The sequence below is a fragment of the Phacochoerus africanus genome, chromosome 3 (assembly GCF_016906955.1).
Source record: "Phacochoerus africanus isolate WHEZ1 chromosome 3, ROS_Pafr_v1, whole genome shotgun sequence".
In the NCBI taxonomy this organism is placed as follows: Eukaryota; Metazoa; Chordata; class Mammalia; order Artiodactyla; family Suidae; genus Phacochoerus; species Phacochoerus africanus.
This window is the reverse complement of record NC_062546.1, coordinates 97,173,215-97,194,318: the sequence shown is the minus strand read 5'-3', so window position 1 is coordinate 97,194,318 and position 21,104 is coordinate 97,173,215. Positions and strand designations below refer to the sequence as shown.

Sequence of the window (21,104 nt, the reverse complement as noted above, 5' to 3'; positions counted from 1 at the left end):
CCACGGAGTCTACACTAGCTGGGAGCGCGGAGCGCTGCAGCTGGACGTGACCTTGCTGGCCGGCGGCGCCATGAGCCACAGCCTGGACGCGGTGCGGAGCTTCCTGGAGCAGCTGGAGGCGCGGGGCGGCCGGGAGGGGGCGGTCCTCGCCGGCGAGTTCAGCGTGAGTGGGCGAGTGTGGACGGCGGCGCGGGCTTGCCCTGGACGATCTGGACGTTTGTTCTTCTGTGCGCTCTGCTGCGCTTTGCCTCTGTTTCTGGCGTGCAGGGGAGTCTCCGCGCCTCCAGGTCTTTTTCTCTCCCCAGCACCTCTCTCTGTCGCAATCTCTCCCAGTCTTCACCGTCTGGTCCGCAGAGCCCCAGAGGGCGAAGTCCACTGCTGGGCTGGGCGGGGCCGCACACGCCCTCGGGTCCTGGAGCCCTCGCTTCGCTCCCGGAGCCGTCCCGTTGTTGGGCAGGCTGGGCGGGGGAGGGCGGGCGCGCACCTGTGCTGGACACGCGACACCCGGCCGCTTCTGGTGACCCGGAGGTCACTCCTGTGGTCCTGGTGAAGAAGGGGCTAGGGGAAGAGGAACCAAGAGGCCCCACTGCGGCAAGGGTGTGGTCACCAGCTCAGATAGGCGCTGTGGCCCCGGGCGCTTTACCCACCCCCTCTGGCCTCGGTTTCTCCTTGGGTGAGTAGCGGACGTTGATGACTAAACTGACCTGAGGATTAAAATAACCAGTGTGGGTAAAAAGCGCTAAGCACATCCTGAGAGCTCACTTCACAGACGACTTTGTCACTAATGGTAATATTCGAAACTTGACAATGGAGTAGTGCAAGCTATATGCATGGAGTGGTGATGCAGTAGCGTCATGGGCATCACATACTACACGTGCTAAGATGTTTTAAATATAACATAGAAACGTGCTGTGCAAATATGTAAACACAATATATGGTGACATATCTCAAATTTTAAAATGTTTAACAAATATATGTATATAAGTATTAATAAATGACTAGATAATCATTAAGTACAATAAAAATTGCTAACAATCAAATTTATGAAATTAATACATATAAAATCTATAGTGAATCTGTATAAATATGATCATACATTATAATTTTCATAGCATTAAAGTTCATAAGGAGTTCCCATCGTGGCACAGGGGTTAATGAATGCGACTAGGAACCATGAGGTTGCAGGTTCGATCCCTGGCCTTGCTCAGTGGGTTAAGGATCTGGTGTTGCTGTGAGCTGTGGTGTAGGTCACAGACTCGGCTCAGATCCAGTGTTGCTGTGGCTGTGGCATAGGCAGGCAGCAACAGTGCCAATTAGATCCCTAGCCAGGGAATTTCCATATGCTGCTGGAGCAGCCCTAGAAAAGGCAAACAAACAAAAAGTTCATAAAACAATAGAATAAACAAATACAACATGGAATTATAATTTACAAAATAAGCAGTTATTCAAATTCCTAAGTATGTGACAAATAGATAAAAGAAATATACAGATATAAAAATAGATGTTGTATATAACAAATGTGTAATAAACAAAAGATGTAATTTATTCAGTATGAAAATGTACATAGTAAATGTAAACACATAATACCCAGGTGGTACATGTCATCATACCCATCTGGGTCTGGGTCCAGTCTGGGACAGTGAGCAGTGCTGAAGACCCCTGTGCAGAAGGCTGGGTGGTGAACAGTGTCAGTTGCTGGAGGCCACCCTCCTGCCAGCAGTCTCCTGCACTCACAGGAATCTTTGGGTCTCCCTAGGCTTTGGTTTTTTCATCTATATAGTAGAAATATCAGTAGTGGTACCCACTGCACTAGTGTGTCCATGGGACTTAAATGACCTGATGGGTGTAAGTACACTGGGCTTGCACCCAGTGGTGGCTTTGTAGGTGTTCCTTATTATCATGATTATAAATACCTGATGATGATGGTAATACAATTCACTAATTATAAAGATCTAACAGTAGTAAAACAGCTACAGTGTCTAGTTTCACAAGTCATTCATATACATTGTATACTGTCCTAAATATTGTGTATCATCATGTTTTTTATATTAACTACATAATATATTACAATTATTGTTCACAACACAAATAATACATTTTGAGTGTACAGGGGGTAGATACTCAGAGGTCTGAGTTCAACACTCACCTCACTCCTGGGTGGGACATTCAGCAAGTCACTCAAACATGTGGTGACTCAACTTTCTCACCTGCACAGTGGATACCTCAATAACAGTACCTACTTCAGAGGGATCTTGCAGATGTCCCTTACACATGTCCCCTCAATGCCCTTACAGAGTCTGGCAAAGAGGAGGCACTCTTGAGTCGCTACAATTATTGAATTTTTATGATGCTGCATTCACCTCTTGTAGGTCACGTGCTGTGTATCCCCGTGAGATCCTCAGTGTCCTAGGACTCTGACCTGGCTCCGCTCTTTGCTCTCTCCTCCCTCTCCTGGGTCTTCTCTTGCTGTCTTCCCTTCAGGACATCCGGGCCCACTCAGCCGCCTGGAAGACTGACGGCGTGCTCTCCACTGATGCTGGTAGTCGACAAGAGAATGTGAGGAAGAACCGCTACAAAGATGTGCTGCCATGTAAGTCATGGCTGGGAATGGGAGTGAGGCCTTCCCAAAGGGGTTGGTGCAGCTCCTAAGGTCCCCACCCCATGGGCAGGTATTAGCCCGGATTCCCTGTGTCACCACTGGGCTCCCAGACCTTGCCTCCCAGAGCTCTGCTGTGGCTGCATTTCTCCCTAGCAGCCCATGAGTACACCTCGGTGACATCCCTGCTAGGTATACCATCTGTCCCCTGCTGGCTTTCATCCAGGAGACCATCAGGGCCTTGATGTCCCTGTCACCCCCAAACTCCATGTTTCTCATCTTTCCCGCTGGCAGATGATCAGACACGAGTGATCCTTTCCCTGCTCCAGGAAGAGGGACATGGTGACTACATCAATGGCAACTTCATCAGGGTTAGGCTGGGAGCCAGGGAAGGGGCAAAGATCGGGGTGGGGGTGGGCGGTATCAGCGGGATCTCCATAGTGAACTTAGCCTCTGCTAGGGCACAGATGGAAGCCAGGCCTACATCGCCACACAAGGACCCCTGCCTCACACCATGCTAGACTTCTGGCGCCTCATTTGGGAGTTTGGGGTCAAGGTCAGCTTTGGGGGAGGGCGAGGTGGGGCTAACATTCTGGGTCCTCCTTTACTCTGTTTACCCCACTCTCAAACCAAATCACCTCCCTGTCCCTTTACCCTTCTTGTCTAGGTAATCCTGATGGCCTGTCGGGAGACTGAGAACGGGCGGGTAGGTGTCCTCAACCCCTAGAAGGCATGTCCTTGTGCAGGGAGGAGACTGGAGAAATCATTTGAGCTCTCTGATCCCATGACTCAAGGGCTCAGTTCTTGTGGTGTCCCCACCATAGCTCTTCTGAAAGCCCACTGTTTCTGTCTTTAAGTTTTTGGTTGACTTTTTTTTATTCATGGGATTCATCCATCCAATGTTGGCAGCTGCTTTCCTGGTGGCTTTCTCACCCCATTCTACACTATAGACCAGAGGGCCCTATAAGTGTGGCTTCCCCAGTTGAGCTCTCATCTCTCTTTCCACCTGTCTCCCCCTTATTCACTCCACTTCAACCACTCTGGCCTTTGTTCTGCCTTGGGTCCTATGCCTTGTCTGTTCCCTCTGCTGGGACATTTTTCCCTTTGGCCTGCTCCACCACCGTCTTCAGATCTTGGCTCAGATGCTCTTTCCCCAGTGAGATCTTCCTGGATCCTACCCCATTTGAAATTCCCAGCACTCCCGCTCTCCTTTCCTTGTCCCACTTTCACTTTTTCCTTCACAGTTCTTACCAACTTCTAACATATAAGGTAACCTACAGATGTATTATGTATATTGTTCATTCTCAGTCTCCCTGATTCCATGAGGGCAGGGATCTTTGTTTTGACCATTAGCATAAATTACTCGATAACTATATGTAAATATATGTCAACATTGAAGGCACATGGTTTCTGCATCCTGGCCTGCCCCTGGACAGGGCTGAGGGTGGAGTGAGTACTGCTGTGGGATGACTGGCTGATCATGGAGTCTGTACAATCTGTAGTGATGCACCTTTTTCATTCTTAATCTTGATAGTTTGTATGGCCTGTTTGACTCCCCTATGTCAGTCTGGCTAGAATAAAGACCAGTAAACTTTAGCTCTTATACTAAATCTGTCCTGCTGCCTGTTTTTGTAAATAAAAATGTATTAGAACATAGCCACACTCACTTTTTTCCCATAGTGTGGATACCTGCTTTCATGCTACAATGGGCAAGTGCAGTAGTTGCAAGTTAGGTAGATTGTATGGCTTGCAAAATCTAAAATATTTATTATCTGGTGCTTTATAGAAAGTTAGCCAATCCTTGGGCTAGAGATTTATCAATTTTATTATTTATTTATTTATTTATTTTTTGCTTTTTAGGGCCTCACCCATGGCACATGTAGGTACCCAGGCTAGAGGTCTAATCAGAGCTACAGCTGCTGGCCTACACCAGAGCCACAGCGACTCCATATCCTTAACCCACTGAATGAGGCAGGGATCAAACCTGCAGCTTCATGGTTCCTAGTCAGATTTGCTTCCGCTGTACCACGACGGGAACTCCTATTATTTTTTTTTTAAGAAGCAGCTTTGGGGAGTTCCCATCGTGGCGCAGCAGAAACAAATCTGACTAGCATCCATGAGGACCCAGGTTCGATCCTTGGCTTTGCTCAGCAGGTTAAGGATTTGGTGTTGCCATGAGCTGTTGTGTAGGTTGCAGATCCGGCTTGGGTCCTGCATTGCTGTGGCTTTGTGTAGGCCAGCAGCTACAGCTCCAATTCAACCCCTAGCCTGGGAACCTCCATATGCCGTGTTTTATTTCATTAATTTCTTTATCTTCCTTCTTGGATTTACTTGCCCTTTTTTTCTAATTGCTTAAGCTTAGATCATGCACTTGTCATTTTGTTCCAAATATAGACATTTAATGTCATTCATTTTTCTCTACTCACTTCTCTGGCTGCATCTCACAAACTGGATATATTATGTCTTCTTTTTCAATTCATTCAAAATATTTTGTAATTTCCCTTGTTATTTCTTCTTTGGCTGTTGGTATTTTACCATGGCTGTGCTTAATTTCCAAATATTTGGGGACTTTCCCATATATTTTTCTGTGGTCAAAGAACAACTTTATATGATTCCAGTCCTTTCTTATGTACTAACTTGTTTTGTGGCCATGGATATGATCTATCTTGATAAATGTTCTGTGTGCACTTGGAAAGTATATGTGTTCTTCTTTGTTGAGTGGAGTGGTCTATAAATATCAATTAGGTCAAATGGATTGTGTCTTTTTTTTTTTATTATGGTTGATTTACAATGTTCTGTCAGTTTCTGCTGTACAGCAAAGTGTCCCAGTCATATATATATATATATGTTTACGCACACATACATTCTTTTTCTCACATTATCTTCCATCATGTTCCATCACAAGTGACTAGATATAGTTCCCTGTATTAGACAGCAGGATCTCATTGCTTATCCATTCCAAATGCAATAGTTTGTATCTACTAACCCCAAACTCCCAGTCCATCTGATTGTGTCTTTTTGAAGGACACTTTAACATCTTTTATATCTTTACTGTATCTTAAAAATCTTTACTGATTTCTTTTCTCTAAATGTTCCATTGGTTCCTGAGAGAGTGCTGAAACCTCCAATTGTTCTATAATTACCAAGTAAGACAAGTTTTTCAATAGTATTCTTCAAATCTTATTCTTACTTTTTGGGGGTCTATTTGCCCTATTACTTGGTGAAATAGGAGTGTTGGAATCTCTAACTCTAATTTTAGATTGATATATTTCTCCTTTCAGTTGTCTGTTTTTGCTTCAGATATTTTAAAATTCTGTAATTGGGTGCACATACAGTTAGGACTATGTCTTTATGAATCAATCTTGTTTCAACATGTAATGTTCCTTTTGTCTCTGATAACATTCCTTTCTCTGAAGTGTATTTTGATATTAAGGTAGCCATTTAAACGTCTTGAGATTAAAGTGTACGTAATATATCATTTTTCATTCTTCTACTTTTTATCTGTGTTCATCTTTATTTTTTAAGTGTGTTTCTTACAGCTAGCATATTGTGGGCACTTACAGTTTTATCCAGTCTGACAATCTCTGCCTTTTACTGGAGTATTTAGTCTTTAATATAAGGTAACCAATAATGTGTCTAAATCTACCCTTTTTCTATTTGTCTTCTATTGTTCCATCGGTTCTTTGTCTTTCTTCTTGTCTGTCTTCTTTTTTTTTTACTGAGAATTTTTATGAAGCCACTTCACAGTCATTATTCACCTGTTATTCACAGTCAGTTATACTTCTTTGTATTATGTGCCTGTGTCTTAGTCTGTGTTCAAATAATATGCTGTTTCATATAAAATGCAAGAACTTTACAGTAGCATATTTCAGTATTCTCTTTCCATGCTTCCAGCTATTGTTGACATAGGTTGGATTCTAAATACAAAATATACTATACAACACACTGCTAATTTTTTTTGCTATAGATTATCTTTTTTAAAAAACAACTTTATTGAGATAGAATTTATCCAGCTAAAGTGTGTGATTCACTTGTCTTCAGTATGTTCCTGAGGTATACAACCATCACCACAATGAATTTTAGAACATTTTCATCACCTGTTAAAGAAGCTCTGTATCCATTCGCAGTCACATTCCATTTCCCATCAAACTCCACCCTAAGCAACTCCTAACGTTATTATTGGTCTCTATAGATTTGCCCACCCTGGACTTTTCATATAACTGGAATCATACAGTATGTTGCCTTTTGTGACAGGCTTCTTTCACTAAGGTAGTATTTTTTACATTCATGCATATTGTAGCATGTATCAGTACGTCACTCCTTATTGCTGAATAACATCTGTTGAATGGGTCTACCACATTTCATATATCCATTTATCACTTTATAGAATTTGAGCTTTTCCCACTTTTTGGCAATTATGAATATAGTGCTACTATTTAACACTCATGTCCAAGTTTGTTTTTTATTTGTTTCTTTTTAGGGCCCCACCTGTGGCATATGGAATTTCCTGGGCTGGGGTTTGAATTGGAGCTGCAATTGCAGGCCTACACTACAGCCACAGCAACACCAAATCCGAACCACATATGCGACCTATGCCACAGCTCATGGCAATGCCGGACCATTAACCCATTGAGCGAGGCCAGGGATTGAACCTCATGGATACTAGTTGGATTCATAACCCACTGAGCTGCAATGGGAACTCCATGTGCAAGTTTTTGTGTGGAAGTATGTTTTCATTTCTTTTGGGTATATACCTAGAAGTGGAATTGCTGGGTCATATGATAAACTCTATTTTTAACATTTTGAAGAACTGCCAAATTGTTTTCCACAGGGCCTATATCTTTTACACTTCAATGAGCAACGTATGAGGGTTCCAATTTCTCCACATTCTTATCAACACTTGTTATTGTCTTTCTTTTTCATTGCAGCTATCTTATTGGGTGTGAAGGGGTACTCCTTGTGTCTTTTTATTTTCAGTTGCAGTTATATATATATAATATTCCATTTTAATGATTTCAAGTGTATGATTTAAAAACATTAAGTACATTCACAATGCTGCAAACCACTACCACTATCCATTCCCAGAACTTTGTTCATCGTCCAAACAGAAACTCTATCCACTTAATAATTACACCCCATTTCCCCTTCCCCCATCACTTGGTAGCTTTTTTTTTTCTTTTCTTTTTTTGTCTTTTTAGGGCTGAACCTGTAGCATATGGAGGTTCCCAGGTGAGTGGTCGAATCTGAGCTGTAGATGCTACCCACACTACAGCCACAGCAATGCCAGATCCGAGGTGCATTTGCGACCTACACCACAGTTCATGGCAATGCCAGATCCTTAATCCACTGAGCAAGGCCAGGGACCGAACCCACAACCTCATGGATGCTAGTCAGATTCGTTTCTGCTGACCCACAACAGGAACTCCTCTTGGTAGCTTTTATCCTACTTTCTGTCTCTAGTAATTTGCCTATTCTGGGTAGCTCGTGTCAGTGGAATCATACAATACTTGTTCTTTTGTGTTTGGCTTATTTCACTTACCATGTTTTCAAGGTTCATCCATGTTGTAGAGTGTATCAGAATTTCATTCTTTTTAAGGCTGAATAACATTTCATTGAATGTATACACCACATTTTGTTTATACACTCATCTGTTGATGGACATTTTTGGTTGTTTCTACCTTTTGGTTCTTATGAATAATGCTGCTATGAACATTAGTATGTAAGTATCTGTTTTAAGTCCTTCCTCCTCCCTTTCCTCCCCCTTCTCCCCCTCCTTCTCTTTCCCCTCCTCCTCCTTCTTCTTTTTCTTCTTGCTTCAGGCATGCAGCAACTTGATGTGGGGTCTCAGTTCCTAGACCAGAGATTGAACCTGGGCCACCACAGTAAAACTGCTGAGTCCTAACTGCTGGACCACCAGGGAACTCCCATCTTTTTATTTTCTTGACAGTGTCCTTTGAAACATAAGCACTTTTTAATTTTGAGGAATTCCAGTTTATGTATTGTTTTGATGTGCTTTTGGTGTTGTAAAACCAAAGGTCAAAAATATTTGCTCCTATCTTTTCCTCTAAGTATTTTATAGTTTTATCTCTCTCTCTCTCTTTTTTAGTTTTATCTCTTATATTTAGGTCTCTGATTCAATTTTTGTATATGGTATGAAATAGGGATCCAAATTCATTCTTTTGTATGTAGATACCCAGTTTTCCCAGCACCATTTGTTGAAAAGCCTGTGTTTTCCTCATTGAATGGTCTTGGTACCTTGTTGAAAATCAATTGACCACACATGTAAAGGCTTATTTCTGGAGTCTCAATTCTATTCCATTGATTGATCTGTCAATGTATGAGTGCTACACATTATTTTAGCTTTGTAATAATTTTTGAAATCAGGAAGTGTGAGTCCTCCAGATTTGTCCTTCATTTTTCAAGATTGTTTTGGCTATTCTGAGTCACTTGCCATGCAGAAAAGAGTTAACAGAGCAGCCATACTGCTTGTGCTTAAAAAGGCCTTCCTGTAAGTTTGGCTCTTGGCTGGAAAGTGGATTTCCAATAAAACTGGCTCTTTATGCCTAAATTGTTTATAGAAACAATGTGTTTGTGACAATAGGTTTACGTGAATACCTGTGCTCCCTCCTTCTGGGTGTCTAAGTTTGGGCACATGTGAATCAGAGTGCTTACATACCACAGAAAGTGCCCCAGTAAAAACCCTGGGCACTGAGTTCCTAAGGAGCATCCCTGTGGACGTTTCACATGTGTGGTCACAACTCACTGCTCCACTGGGAGAAGAACCTTGGAAGCTGGCACCTTCACATCATGAGCCTTTACCCTTTGCTCTTTCTTCTATATCCGTTCATTGTGGTAAATTGTCGCCGTGAGTACAACTCTCTGCTGGATCCTGTGTGTCCTCCTATTGAATCATCAAACCAGACTGTGGTCTTTGGTAGCCATGACACATTTATTAATGTTAACATATTAATCTTTATATATCAATGTTAAGATCACCTTGCTGATAGCTTCAAAAAGACTTCTAGAATTTTGATAAGGATCTTGAACCTGTCTATCAATTTTGGGGGTATTGCAAACAATAGTTTTCTTTATATGAAAATAAATTGATGTTTCTGTCTTGATTTCGTTTTCTGTAACCTTGCCAAATTCATTTATTAGCTCTAATAGCTTGTGTGATATGCGTGCATGCGCACGTACACACATGTATGTGCATTATTTAGACTTTTCTATATGTAACATCATGCAATCTACAAATTGAGATAGTTTTGCTACCAAATCTGAGTAAACTTTCTTCTTCCTTCTTCTACTACCCCCTCCCTTCCTCCCTCTCACCTTCCTCCTTTCCTTCCTTCATTTTTTCCCCTAATTGCACTGGCTACAGCTTGTAATACGAAGTTATACAGAAGTGGGAAATGCAAATAACCTTATCTTGTTCCTGATTTTTTTTTTTTTTTGGTCTTTTTAGGGCCACACCTGAGGCATATGGAAGTTCCCAGGCTAGGGGGTAGAATTGGAGCTTCAGTGCTAAGCCTCCTCTGCGACCTACACCACAGCTCACGACAATGCCAGATACTTAACCCACTGAGTGAGGTCAGGGATCAAAACTGCATCCTCATGGATACTACTGGTCGGGTTCATTACTGCTGAGCAACGAGGGGAGCTCCTCTTGTTCCTGATCTTTTTTTTTTTTGCCTTTTTTTGCTATTTCTTGGGCCGCTCCCACAGCATATGGAGATTCCCAGGCTAGGGGTCCAGCCTACACCAGAGCCATGGCAACGCGGGATCCAAGCCGTGTCTGCAACCTACACCACAGCTCACAGCAACGCTGGATCCTTAACCCACTGACCAAGGGCAGGGACTGAACCCGAAACCTCATGGTTCCTAGTCGGATTTGTTAACCACTGCGCCACGACGGGAACTCCTCTTGTTCCTGATCTTAAGCACAAAACATTCAGTCTTTCACCGTTAAGTCTTAGGTTAGCTGTAAGTTTTGGTAGATGTGTGTTTTTTGTTTGCTTTCATTTTTTAAATCATGATGAAGAATTTCTATGTCTAGTTCTTTTTGTGTTTTATCATGAAAGGGTATTGCATTTTGTTCAGAAATTTTTTTCTGAATCTATTCAGTTGATCATGTGTTTTTGTTTTATATTCCATTATTATGATATATGACATTAATTGACTTTCATATATTGATTTTCATATATTGAACCAACCTCGTGCTCCTGGGATTAATCCAAATTGTTTAATATATATAATCTTTTGTTACTATTTTGTTGAGGATACATATGTATGTATTTGTATATATATAAATGTATAAATATATATATTTTTTTCTTTTCTTTCTTTTCTTTTTTTTTTTTGCCGCCTTGCAGCATATGGAGTTCCCAGGCCAGGGATCAGAAATGAGCCACAGTCAAGACCTAAGCTGAAGCTGTGGCAATGCAGAACCTTAACCCACTGTGCCAGGCCAGGGATTGAACGTGTGTCCCAGTGCTCCCAAGATGCCGCTAATCCTGTTCCACCAAAGTGAAGTCTGTGTCTATGTTCTTGAGACATTGTTTAGTAGTTTTCTTTTCTTGTAATGTCTGTGTCTGGTTATTGTACAGAGTAATACTGATCTCGTACAATATGTAGGGAAATATTCCTTCTTCACTTTTTGGGAAAAGTTTCTGAAGGATTGCTATGAATTCCTCCTCTTTTTTTTGGTAAAATTCATTAGATTGTCTTTTTTTTTTTTTTTTAGGGCCTTACCCATATCATATGTAGGTTCCCAGCCTAGGGGTCGAATCAGAGCTACAGCTGCCGGCCAACACCACAGTCACACCAATGTAGGATCAGAGCCACATCTGCAACTTACACCACAGCTCACAACAACGCTAGATCCCCAGCCCACTGAGGCCAGGGATAGAACTGAGGCCAGGGATAGAACCCACATCCTCATGGATACCAGTTGGATTAATTTCTGCTTTTGCCATAACAGGAACTCCTAGATAGTCTTTTATTTATTTATTTTTTATTTTATTATTATTATTTTTTGTCTTTTTGCTTTTTCTTGGGCCGTTCCCGTGGCATATGGAGGTTTCCAGGCTAGGGGTCGAATTGGAGCTGTAGCCACCGGCCCACGCCAGAGCCACAGCAACTCAGGATCCAAGCCGCGTTTGCAACCTACACCACAGCTCACAGCAACCCTGGATTGTTAACCCACTGAGCAAGGGCAGGGACCAAACCCGCTACCTCATGGTTCCTAGTCGGATTCGTTAACCACTGCGCCACGACGGGAACTCCTAGATTGTCTTTTAAAGATGTTAAAAATGAGGAGTTCCTGTCATGGCACAGCAGAAACAAATCTGACTAGGAACCATGAGGTTGCGGGTTCGATCCCTGGTCTCGCTCGGTGGGTTAAGGATCCGGCATTGCCATGAGCTGTTGTGTAGACTGCAGACGAGTCTTAGATCTGGTGTTGCTGTGGCTGTGGCATAGGCTGGCGGCTACAGCTCCAATTGGACCCCTAGCCTGGGAACCTCCATATGCCGTGGGTGTGGCCTTAAAATAAGACAAAAAGACTAAAAAAAAAATGTTAAAAATGATAAGAAACTTTTACATTTAGCTACATATTTATCTTTATCTTTTTCTTTACTTTTCATCCTTTTGTGTAGGTCTGTATTCCACCTGGAATCATGTTTCTTTTGTATAAAGAGCTTACTTTAATATTTCTCATAGTGCAGTTTTGTTTGTGACAAAATCTCATAGCTTTTGTCTGAAAGTTATTTTTTAAATTTGAGCATTTTTAGGGTATCACACCATTGACCTTTGAATCGCAGAGTTTCTGACAAAATTCTGCTGTCATTCTTATCCTTATTCCTTAGTATGTAGTGTGTGTGTGTGAGACATGCTTTTATGATTTTCTTCTTTATCATTGTTTTTTAGCAATTTGATCATGATCTGCCTTGGTATAGCTTTATGATTATTCTTTCTATGATTCATTGACCTTCTTGGATCTGTGGGTTCATAGTTTCATCATATTTGGATAATTTCCAGCTATTATTTCTTCAAAAATAGTTTCTGTTTTCCCCTCTTCTCTCCTTCTGGACTCTAAGCACACATATATTAGACCACTTGATATATTTCCACAGGTATCTGATTCTCTGTTAATTTCCCATTTTTCCTCTTTTTAATTTTGAATAGTTTCTATAGCTGTGTCTTTGTGTTCACAGATCTTTTCTTCTGCTGTCTAATCTGCTATTAGTTCATTTTTAAATTTCATATATTTTGTTTTTCCTCTGTAGAAGTTCCATTTGGGTCTTATTTATTTACTTACTTATTTATTTTGGCTGTGGTGTACAGTGGCTTGATGTGGGATCTCAGTTCCCAGATTAGGGATTGAACCCTTGGCTGCAGCAGTGAAAACACCAAGTCCTAACCACTAGACCACCACACTTTCATCATGTCCCCATTTCCCTTTTCATCTTTGAATATATTTATAATACTTATAAAAGCTGTTTTTGTCTGCTTCTTTCCTCATCTCTAGTGGGTCTTTTTCTGCTGATTTTTCTCCTGGATATAGGTCACATTTTCTTGCTTCTTTGTATATAGAATAAACTTTTTTTTTTTTTTTTTGGTCGTCTTTAGTGCTGCCCCTGAGACATATGGAGGTTCCCAGGCTAGGGGTCCAATCGGAGCTACAGCTGCCAGCCTACACCACAGCCACAGCAACGCAAGATCCAAGCTGCATCTGCAACCTACACCACAGCTCACAGCAATGCTGGATCCTTAACCCGCTGAGTGAGGTCAGGGATCGAACCTGGGTCCTCATGCATGCTAGCTGGGTTCGTTAACCGCTGAGCCACGATGGGAACTCCTATCTAGTAAACTTTTATTGGATGCTTAGTATTTTTAATTTTACATAAGTTAAGAGTTGGGTTTTTTAATCTTCCTTTACAGAGTGTTGGACATTTTCCTGGAAGGCAAATGGATGTTTGATCATTTTAAGATTTGTTTTTAAGCTTTTTTAGGGCAGATCTAGAGAACCTTTATTTTGGAACTAAACTCATTCTCTTTTTTTTTTTTTCGTCTTTTTTCTGGAGCTGCACCCGTGGCATATGGAGGTCCCAGACTAGGACTCTTAATCAGAGCTGAAGCCGCCAGCCTACACCACAGCCACAGCAACGTCAGATCCTTAACCCACTGAGCAAGGCCAGGGATGGAACCTGCAACCTCATGGTTCCTAGTCAGATTCATTAACCACTGAGCCACAATGGGAACTCCCTCATTCTACTTCTGATGTGTGGTTCTTTGGGTTCCCTACTGAATCAGTCAGGTCTCTCCATGCTGGCTGGAGGAAATGTAAATTACTTCTGTCCCATTGTGAACCTAAGAAGGGTTCATCTTCTAGGCCCCTAGTTATTAATCTTTATTAAATTTTCATGGGAAGTTATTCTTGCCTGGCTTCATGGGGTTTCATGTTATCTGTGCCCAGATTATTATTCAGCTAAAGACTTACTGGGACCCTATGCAGACTTCTGGAGTTCTTTGCTTTTGATTCCACAGCTCTGTTCTCCCTTGGCCTCCCTGAGCCCTTGTCTCTGGCTCCTCAACTCAGTGGGATCATCAGACTCTTCATCTCCTGCAGCCTGGTTACTGCTGCCTCTAGGCAGTATCACAGTCTGGCAGTGCCTGTGGTCCAGTGTTTGAAAACAGTGGCTCATATATTTTGTCTAGGTTTTTGGTTGCTTCCAGTAGAAGAATATCCTGGATGTTTTCCTCCTGCACAGTCAGAGACTCACATCTCCACTGGGGCTGTGTGTATTTACACTGATGAGGCTCTGCTGGCTGGCCTCTTTTATAGCTGCCTGTGCTCCCACCAGCAACCTGGGCTGTCCGTGGGGGTGTGCACGTATGGATCTGAACTCGAGGCAGACACCCCCTCTTCACTGACTGCCCCTTTTCCCTTGCCTTTTGCAGAAAAAGTGTGAGCGTTACTGGGCCCAAGAACAGGAGCCACTGCAGATTGGGCCTTTCTGCATCACTCTGGTGAGCTGGGGCAGAGTGGGAACAGATGTTGTGGGAGGTTTCACAGAAGATTCTGAATGGAAAGCTTTTGGGCTGGACCTGAAAGGATGAACAGTTTTCCCACAGTCCACCTCACACTGAAGGAAGCTCTCTGGTATTAGCAGGCAAATAGTTAGAACTCATTATGCACTGCTTTTGCATTTTAGCTACTATCATGGTTATCTCTGTGATTATACACATGTCTGGTTAGGTTCTCAAAATTCTTATTTACCTTACCATTTCAGAAGAACTCAGGAAAATCTCTCACCTCAAGTCATACATTAACAGGTGGTACTGTATACATACAATGACACTTTTGTTATAGAACAAAAGACATTTCTTTGTTGCCCGGTAAATGAGCTTGTTGGTTATGTAATCATAGTTCCTCTTTCTCCCCTCTTTCGCAAAAGCTATGAGGATATTTGGGCTAAATGATTTTTTTTTTTCTTCAGCTTTTTAGGGGCACACCCGAGGCATATGGAAGTTCCAAGGCTAGGGGTTGAATTGGAGCTGCAACTGCTGGCCACAGCCACAGCCACAGCAACACCAGATCCAAGCCGTGTCTGTGACCTACACCATAGTTCATGGCAACACTGGATCCTGAACTCACTAAGTGAGGCCAGGGATCAAACTCGAATCCTCATGGATCCTAGCTGTGTTTGTTAACCACTGAGCCACAAAGGGAACTCCCTAAATGAATTTTTAAACTATGTTGTTTATATTTGATTTTTAAATCAGAAATGCTTTGTTTTCTGTAAATGTGTCTTTTGGCACCCGTGATCTTTGTTTTCCACCCTCTTCCCCTATGCCCCACATCCACAGATAAAGGAGACCTGGCTGAATGCAGACCTCACACTCAGGACCCTCCAGGTCACCTTCCAGAAGGTATTGAAAGGGGAGGAGGAGACTCTCACATGAGGAAAGCTATTTTCTGTCTCTGTGTTCTCATCTATAAAATGGGCATTAACAGTAGTACTCATCTCTTCAGTTATTATCTGTTGCATTGAAATGGAAGATTTGGAGAACTGGGGCTAACACTTAATAGGTGCTCAATAAATGCTTTTTTTTTTTTTCATTTTTCATTCTCTGTCCCTCTTTTTCTGTGTTTCAGGAAGCCCGCTCTGTGTACCAGCTGCAGTATATGTCCTGGCCAGACAGAGGGGTCCCTAGCAATCCCGACCATGTGCTCGTTATGGTGGAGGAAGCCCGTCGCCTCCAGGGATCTGGCCCCAGCCCCCTCTGTGTCCACTGCAGGTCTAGGAAATGGGCTTTTGAGGGTCTGGTGGAACAGAGGAGATAGGGGGGGTAGGGAGCATGGGGAGGACAGTGCAGGGCTTGGAACCAGTCTTGCAGGTTTTTGTGTGTGTGTGTGTGTGTGTGTATGTCTTTTTGCCATTTTTTGGGCCACTCCCACGGCATATGGTGATTCCCAGGCTAGGGGTCGAATTGGAGCAGTAGCCACCAGCCTACTTCAGAGCCACAGAGCGTCTGCGACCCACACCACAGCTCATGGCAACGCCGCATCCTTAACCCACTGAGCAAGGCCAGGGATTGAACCCGCAACCTCATGGTTCCTAGTCGGATTCGTTAACCACTGAGCCACGACGGGAACTCCAGTCTTGCAGTTTTTATTAGTGCCAGTTTCAAGGAAACCTGAGGCCATGGTTGTTCAAGTTGCAACTGAAATCGTTAGCATATACTGAGCACAGACTGTCTGCTGGGGAGTAAGCATTGCAGTTGGTGCTCAACAAATACAAACAAATAAAAAGTTTTTCCTTTCAAATCATAACATGGGATTCTGGGAATCAAAAGATGTAAGGGACTCCCCCCCATTAAGGTCCTCACCCTAACCCCAAATGCCCTTTCTAAAAGGGGCTGTGCGCAGGCCCTCACCGAGCTCCATCTGCTTCTTACTTGTCAGTGCCGGCTGTGGGCGAACAGGTGTCCTGTGCATTGTGGACTATGTGAGGCAGTTGCTCCTGACCCAGGTATGAAGAGGGCACTTGGTGTGGGTTTATGCCCACGAGGTCCTGCTCATGTGCCCATCTCTCTGCCCTAGATGATCCCACCTGACTTCAGCCTCTTCAATGTGGTCCTCAACATTCGGAGGCAGCGGCCATCTGCTGTGCAGACAGAGGTGCGAGCTGGTTCTCCTCATTCCCAGTACATACCCTTTTTCCTCTTGTCTTCCGTTCTCCGTGACCCCTCTTCCTCCCACCCCCAGGAGCAGTACAGGTTCCTGTACCACACAGTGGCTCAGATGTTCCTTGCAGCCCTTCAAAACGCCAGCCCTCACTACCAGAACCTCAAGGAGGTACCAAGGCTCCCTTCCAACCCTGGGAGACTGGGACCCAAAGCAGAGGTCTACCTTTGAAGCATCCAGCCCTTGGATTCCTGGGAGCAGAGACTGACTCACTATGAAATCCAAGTCCTCCCCCTTGCTCCCAGTCTGATAAAACCGTTCCCTCTTAGGCTTCCCCTACAGAGCCCACAGTGACCTCCACCAGGAGCCTGGACAGTTTCCTCCAAAGTCTCATACCCTTGCCCTCCTGTCTTTCCCCAGAACTGTGCCCCGCTCTACGATGATGCCCTCTCCCTCCGGACTTCCCAGACCCTTTCTGCCATGGCCCGCCCATCCGGCGGGATCCTCAGGTACCCAGCTCCATCCCCTCAGTCTTCCAATTTCTCATGCTTGGAGGCCAACCCTTTCCTCACCCTTGAAGCACCAGCTGTTTCCTTGCCCCTCAGTTCACCAAATATTCACTGGCTCTTTCTTGAACTGAGCTCTATAACCACCCCCCACCCAAAGATGACTCTTTAATCCCAGAGATCCCATTGCCTCTGTGGCTAAGGCAAACCCTACATTCTGATGTTAGCTCTTACTCACTCTCCACTCGTTAATTCAAAAGAATTTTTTTTTTTTTTGGTCTTTTTGTCTTTTTAGGGCTGCACCCCCGGCATATGGAGGTTCCCAGGCTAGGGGTGCAATAGGAGCTGTAGCCTCCGGGCCTACGCCAGAGCCACAGCAATGCCAGATCCAAGCAGCATCTTTGACCTACACCACAGGTTATGGCAATGCAGGATCCTTAACCCACTGAGCGAGGCCAGGGATGAAACCCGCAACCTCATGGTTCCTAGTCCATGGATTCGTTTCCTCTGCGCCAGAAAGGAAACTCCATCGGCAGATTATTTTTTGGCTGCCCACCATGTCAGGCCTCAGGTCTGGTGTTAGAGACTTCAGCCCTTTGCCTTTGAGACCAGCTCTCCATTTTGGGGCTCTCCCTTCTTTCTCTTTACATGTCACTTCCTCATTCGTTTATTCAAGAAACAACTATACAGAAATGACCACTTCTCAATACCAATATCCTGCCCCATTCACCTGCCAGGCTGGCTTCTTCCCTTCTTCATCCTTCCAACGTGCCGGGCGCTAGGGATATAGAAACAAGACTCCCTTCCCCAGAGACTCAACCGCCTCCATCTCCGCCCGAACTGCGCGCTGCCACCAGCGGGAAGGAAGCGGGTAGTTTGTGCGCTGAGCGCGCTGCCCCTTCCTTCCCCCGCCTCGGCGCTGCGCTGCCGTTTCACTTCCTCCCCGCCCTCCCCAACCGCAGGAGCATCTCGGTGCCCGGGCCCCCGGCCCTTGCCATGGCCGACACGTACGCCGTGGTGCAAAAGCGCGCGGCCCCCGCGGGCACCGGGGCCGGGGCGGGCTCGCGGGCGCGCGGCGAGGAGGAGGCGCCTCTCTACAGCCAGGTGATGTCACGCGCCCGGCGGCCGCAGGCACACGCGGAGGAAGCGCGCGGGGCGCTACCGGGCCGCGGTGAGTCGAGGCGGCCGTGGCGCGGGGCGCGGGGCTGGGAAGGGCCAGGCCCCATTTGCTCCTTTCCCCGACCCCGGGTGGCTGGGGACTGGGGGAACCTGGCGGTTAGGAGGACCCCCGCCACCGAGTCCGGCTGGGTCACGCCCCGGAGGCTGAAGTCCAGACTTCCCCGGTCACGCCTCAGGGACTGTTGCCAGGCGTCTGGCCACGTCCGGAAGCGTCCTGGGCCAAACCGCGGTCTCAGGCCAGGCCACTTTGAGTGGAGGGCTTGGTCTTGACCACGCCCACAGCCACGCCCCCTCCCTCTGGGCTCCAGCCCTCTGCCCCCAGCCTGCCTTCTCTGGGCCTGGGCCGGGAGGGCGTGACTCCACCGGGTGGCCTGAGTTGATCTGTTGCGTGTTTGCTGCCCGTAGTTACTGCTGACCAAAACCCTGATGGGCCCGGCGCCTATGAGGACGTGGGGAATGGAGCGCAGACCACTGGATTAGGTAAGTCAGACATCCTGGGTCGCTGAGACTCTCTGCAGCTTTAACTGCATCCCAGGCGTTTGGGGTTTAGGGATGATGGCAAGGGACTCATGCCCTCGGGGTCCTGTGGATGTGGCTGCAGTAAACCAGGAGGGCCTGGAGGCTTGGGGATGACTTTGCACGGGTTGCCTACTTCTCCGCACCTGAGCTGCTCCATAAGCCTTGCGCGGTCCCTTCCTTTTCCAGGCTTCAACCTGCGTATTGGAAGGCCTAAAGGACCCCGGGACCCCCCTGCGGAGTGGACCCGGGTGTGAGTGCTGCACCCCTGCCTGCCTATTGCTCCATAGAAGGGCCCGGACTGCTGAGAGCTCTGCTCTGCTCTTTGCAGTGTTGGGAATGGAAATGATGGGCCGAATCAAAATAAAAGTTTCTCCCTGTTGGAAATGTGGGGGCTTTGTCCCAGTGATTATAGCGTTCAGGGCATGAGGCTTGGGGTGATGATGACTGATGAGGTTACACTAAGCAAATTCAAGAATAAACTCAACCCCAAGGGTCTATACAGGGCCTCTACTTGTGAAGGGGAGAATAGACAAATAGGCTTCTTGCAGCTGTCCCTATCACAGGTTGAAGGAAGTGATTCATCTCAGTATCAGAGCCTCCTTCACTCATTCAGCCAATGGATTGACCCCCCCCACCTCACCCCCTCCCCCATTCAGACAGATGGAAGCCAGGTACAACAACAGCCAAGCAGACTGATTTCAGACAGACAGGTGAAAAGATCCCCAGATGGGCAGGCAGACAGATGGACCCCTAACCTGGACAGGCAGATAGCCATACCCCTAGACAGCCAGACCTTCAAAGGGACAGCCCATGGGTGGACCTCCAGTCCATAAACAGGCTAACAGACCATCCCATGCAATAGAGACCACCCCCCCTCATCTGTACAGACAGACAGTAACCAGATAGACCCTTAGCTGGACAGACTCTCAGACAGATATAAACAGATATCCAGCTGAACAGACACAGGAGTCCTCTCAGCTAGACAGAATTTACAGTTACACAGACTCACCCCTATATTGGCAGACAGTCTGACAGATCTAGCCTCATAGACACCCAACTAGCCGAATGGACTCCCATACAGACACCAACCACACAGACCCTTGAGTGCACAGACACCCCACCCTGTCTTCCAACTAAGCAGACAGGTGGACAAATCCCACCAACTCACCAGCTACACATTTTGGCAGACAGATTGATGTATCTTGCTAGGAACGCAGCCAAGTGGACCCCCCAAGAGGTCAACTGGTCAGATAGGCAGAAGGACCCTCAGATAGAAAAGCATCATGAGCCAGAGGGATCCCCCACTATCCAGATCTATCTGCCAGTTGGACATACACTGCAGATCCTTCAGGTAGGTGGATTCCCTTCTGGCCAGATGAGCTCCCAGTCCTCAAGTACATAGGCGCCCAGTGGATGGCTGGACCCCTAGTCAGACAAATAGCTTCCCAGCCACAATGAGACACCAGCCTCAGCCAGAGAAACAGCCAGCCCAACTGGCCAGCTAGATCCCAAGCTGGACAGACCTGAGAACCAGATGAACAGATAGACCTCCATCTAGAAAGATGAATGGACCCAACAAGTGAGACCCTTAGCTGTTCACACAGGCCCCTGGCCAGCCCTTGAGCTGGACAGCAGATGCACACAGACTGCCATCGAGGCAGACAGATCTGCAGCCAGTGAGACAGCCCTCTACTTCACAGTCCCATGGGCTAACCTCAGTCTAACGGACTGGTGAACCTCCAGGTAGATTCAACTAGAAAAATAAACTCGACAGATCAACTCCCAACTTGATAAGAGCCTCAAGTTGGAGTTGATCTGTCTGGAGAGATGTGTAAACCCCCAGCCAGAAAGATAGCAGCCAGTCAGACCATATCTAGACAGGTAGACACTCAGCGAGCCACACAGATCTCCAGCTGGACAGACAGATGGGCCACCCAGCCGGATACACCTTCAAATCAGACAGAACCCCGGGTGGACAAAAGGACAAGTACATTTACACCTGATGCTCCGAAACCCTGATCCTGCTCTGTGAGCCTCCCTCCAGACATGATCTTCCTTCTGAGAGTGTCTGTATGACAGGTTTGTCTAGGCCAACTCTCAGCCTCCCCCAGGC

At 45.6% G+C, this 21,104-nt stretch overlaps 1 protein-coding gene across 3 annotated transcripts; it reads left to right on the top strand.

The window, feature by feature from the left end:
* PTPN18 (protein tyrosine phosphatase non-receptor type 18) lies at window positions 1–19,375 on the top strand. Of its 3 annotated transcripts, none has more exons than XM_047772195.1 (15): window positions 1–163; window positions 2,482–2,590; window positions 2,891–2,967; window positions 3,057–3,152; window positions 3,264–3,302; window positions 14,558–14,626; window positions 15,467–15,529; window positions 15,756–15,898; window positions 16,566–16,632; window positions 16,704–16,781; window positions 16,869–16,958; window positions 17,208–17,296; window positions 18,256–18,464; window positions 18,878–18,952; window positions 19,178–19,375. In XM_047772195.1, exons 1-15 carry the CDS (start codon window positions 71–73, stop codon window positions 19,243–19,245), a joined length of 1,365 nt encoding a protein of 454 aa, XP_047628151.1. In that variant the 5' UTR covers window positions 1–70; the 3' UTR covers window positions 19,246–19,375. The 3 variants fall into 3 exon arrangements, with proteins under 3 accessions (XP_047628151.1, XP_047628152.1, XP_047628153.1); XM_047772197.1 differs by lacking the exon at window positions 1–163 and adding an exon at window positions 624–673; XM_047772196.1 differs by lacking the exons at window positions 2,891–2,967; window positions 3,057–3,152; window positions 3,264–3,302 and having other exon boundaries at window positions 104–163; window positions 2,370–2,590.
* Window positions 19,376–21,104: the final 1,729 nt, after the last annotated feature.

Coding starts and splice junctions, on each gene's coding strand:
- PTPN18 (XM_047772195.1), top strand. CDS start 71: ATGAGCCACAGCCTGGACGCGGTGCGGAGCTTCCTGGAGCAGCTGGAG. Junction 3,303..14,557: donor GGGAGACTGAGAACGGGCGG/GTAGGTGTCCTC, acceptor TGCCTTTTGCAG/AAAAAGTGTGAGCGTTACTG. Junction 18,953..19,177: donor AGCGCAGACCACTGGATTAG/GTAAGTCAGACA, acceptor TTCCTTTTCCAG/GCTTCAACCTGCGTATTGGA.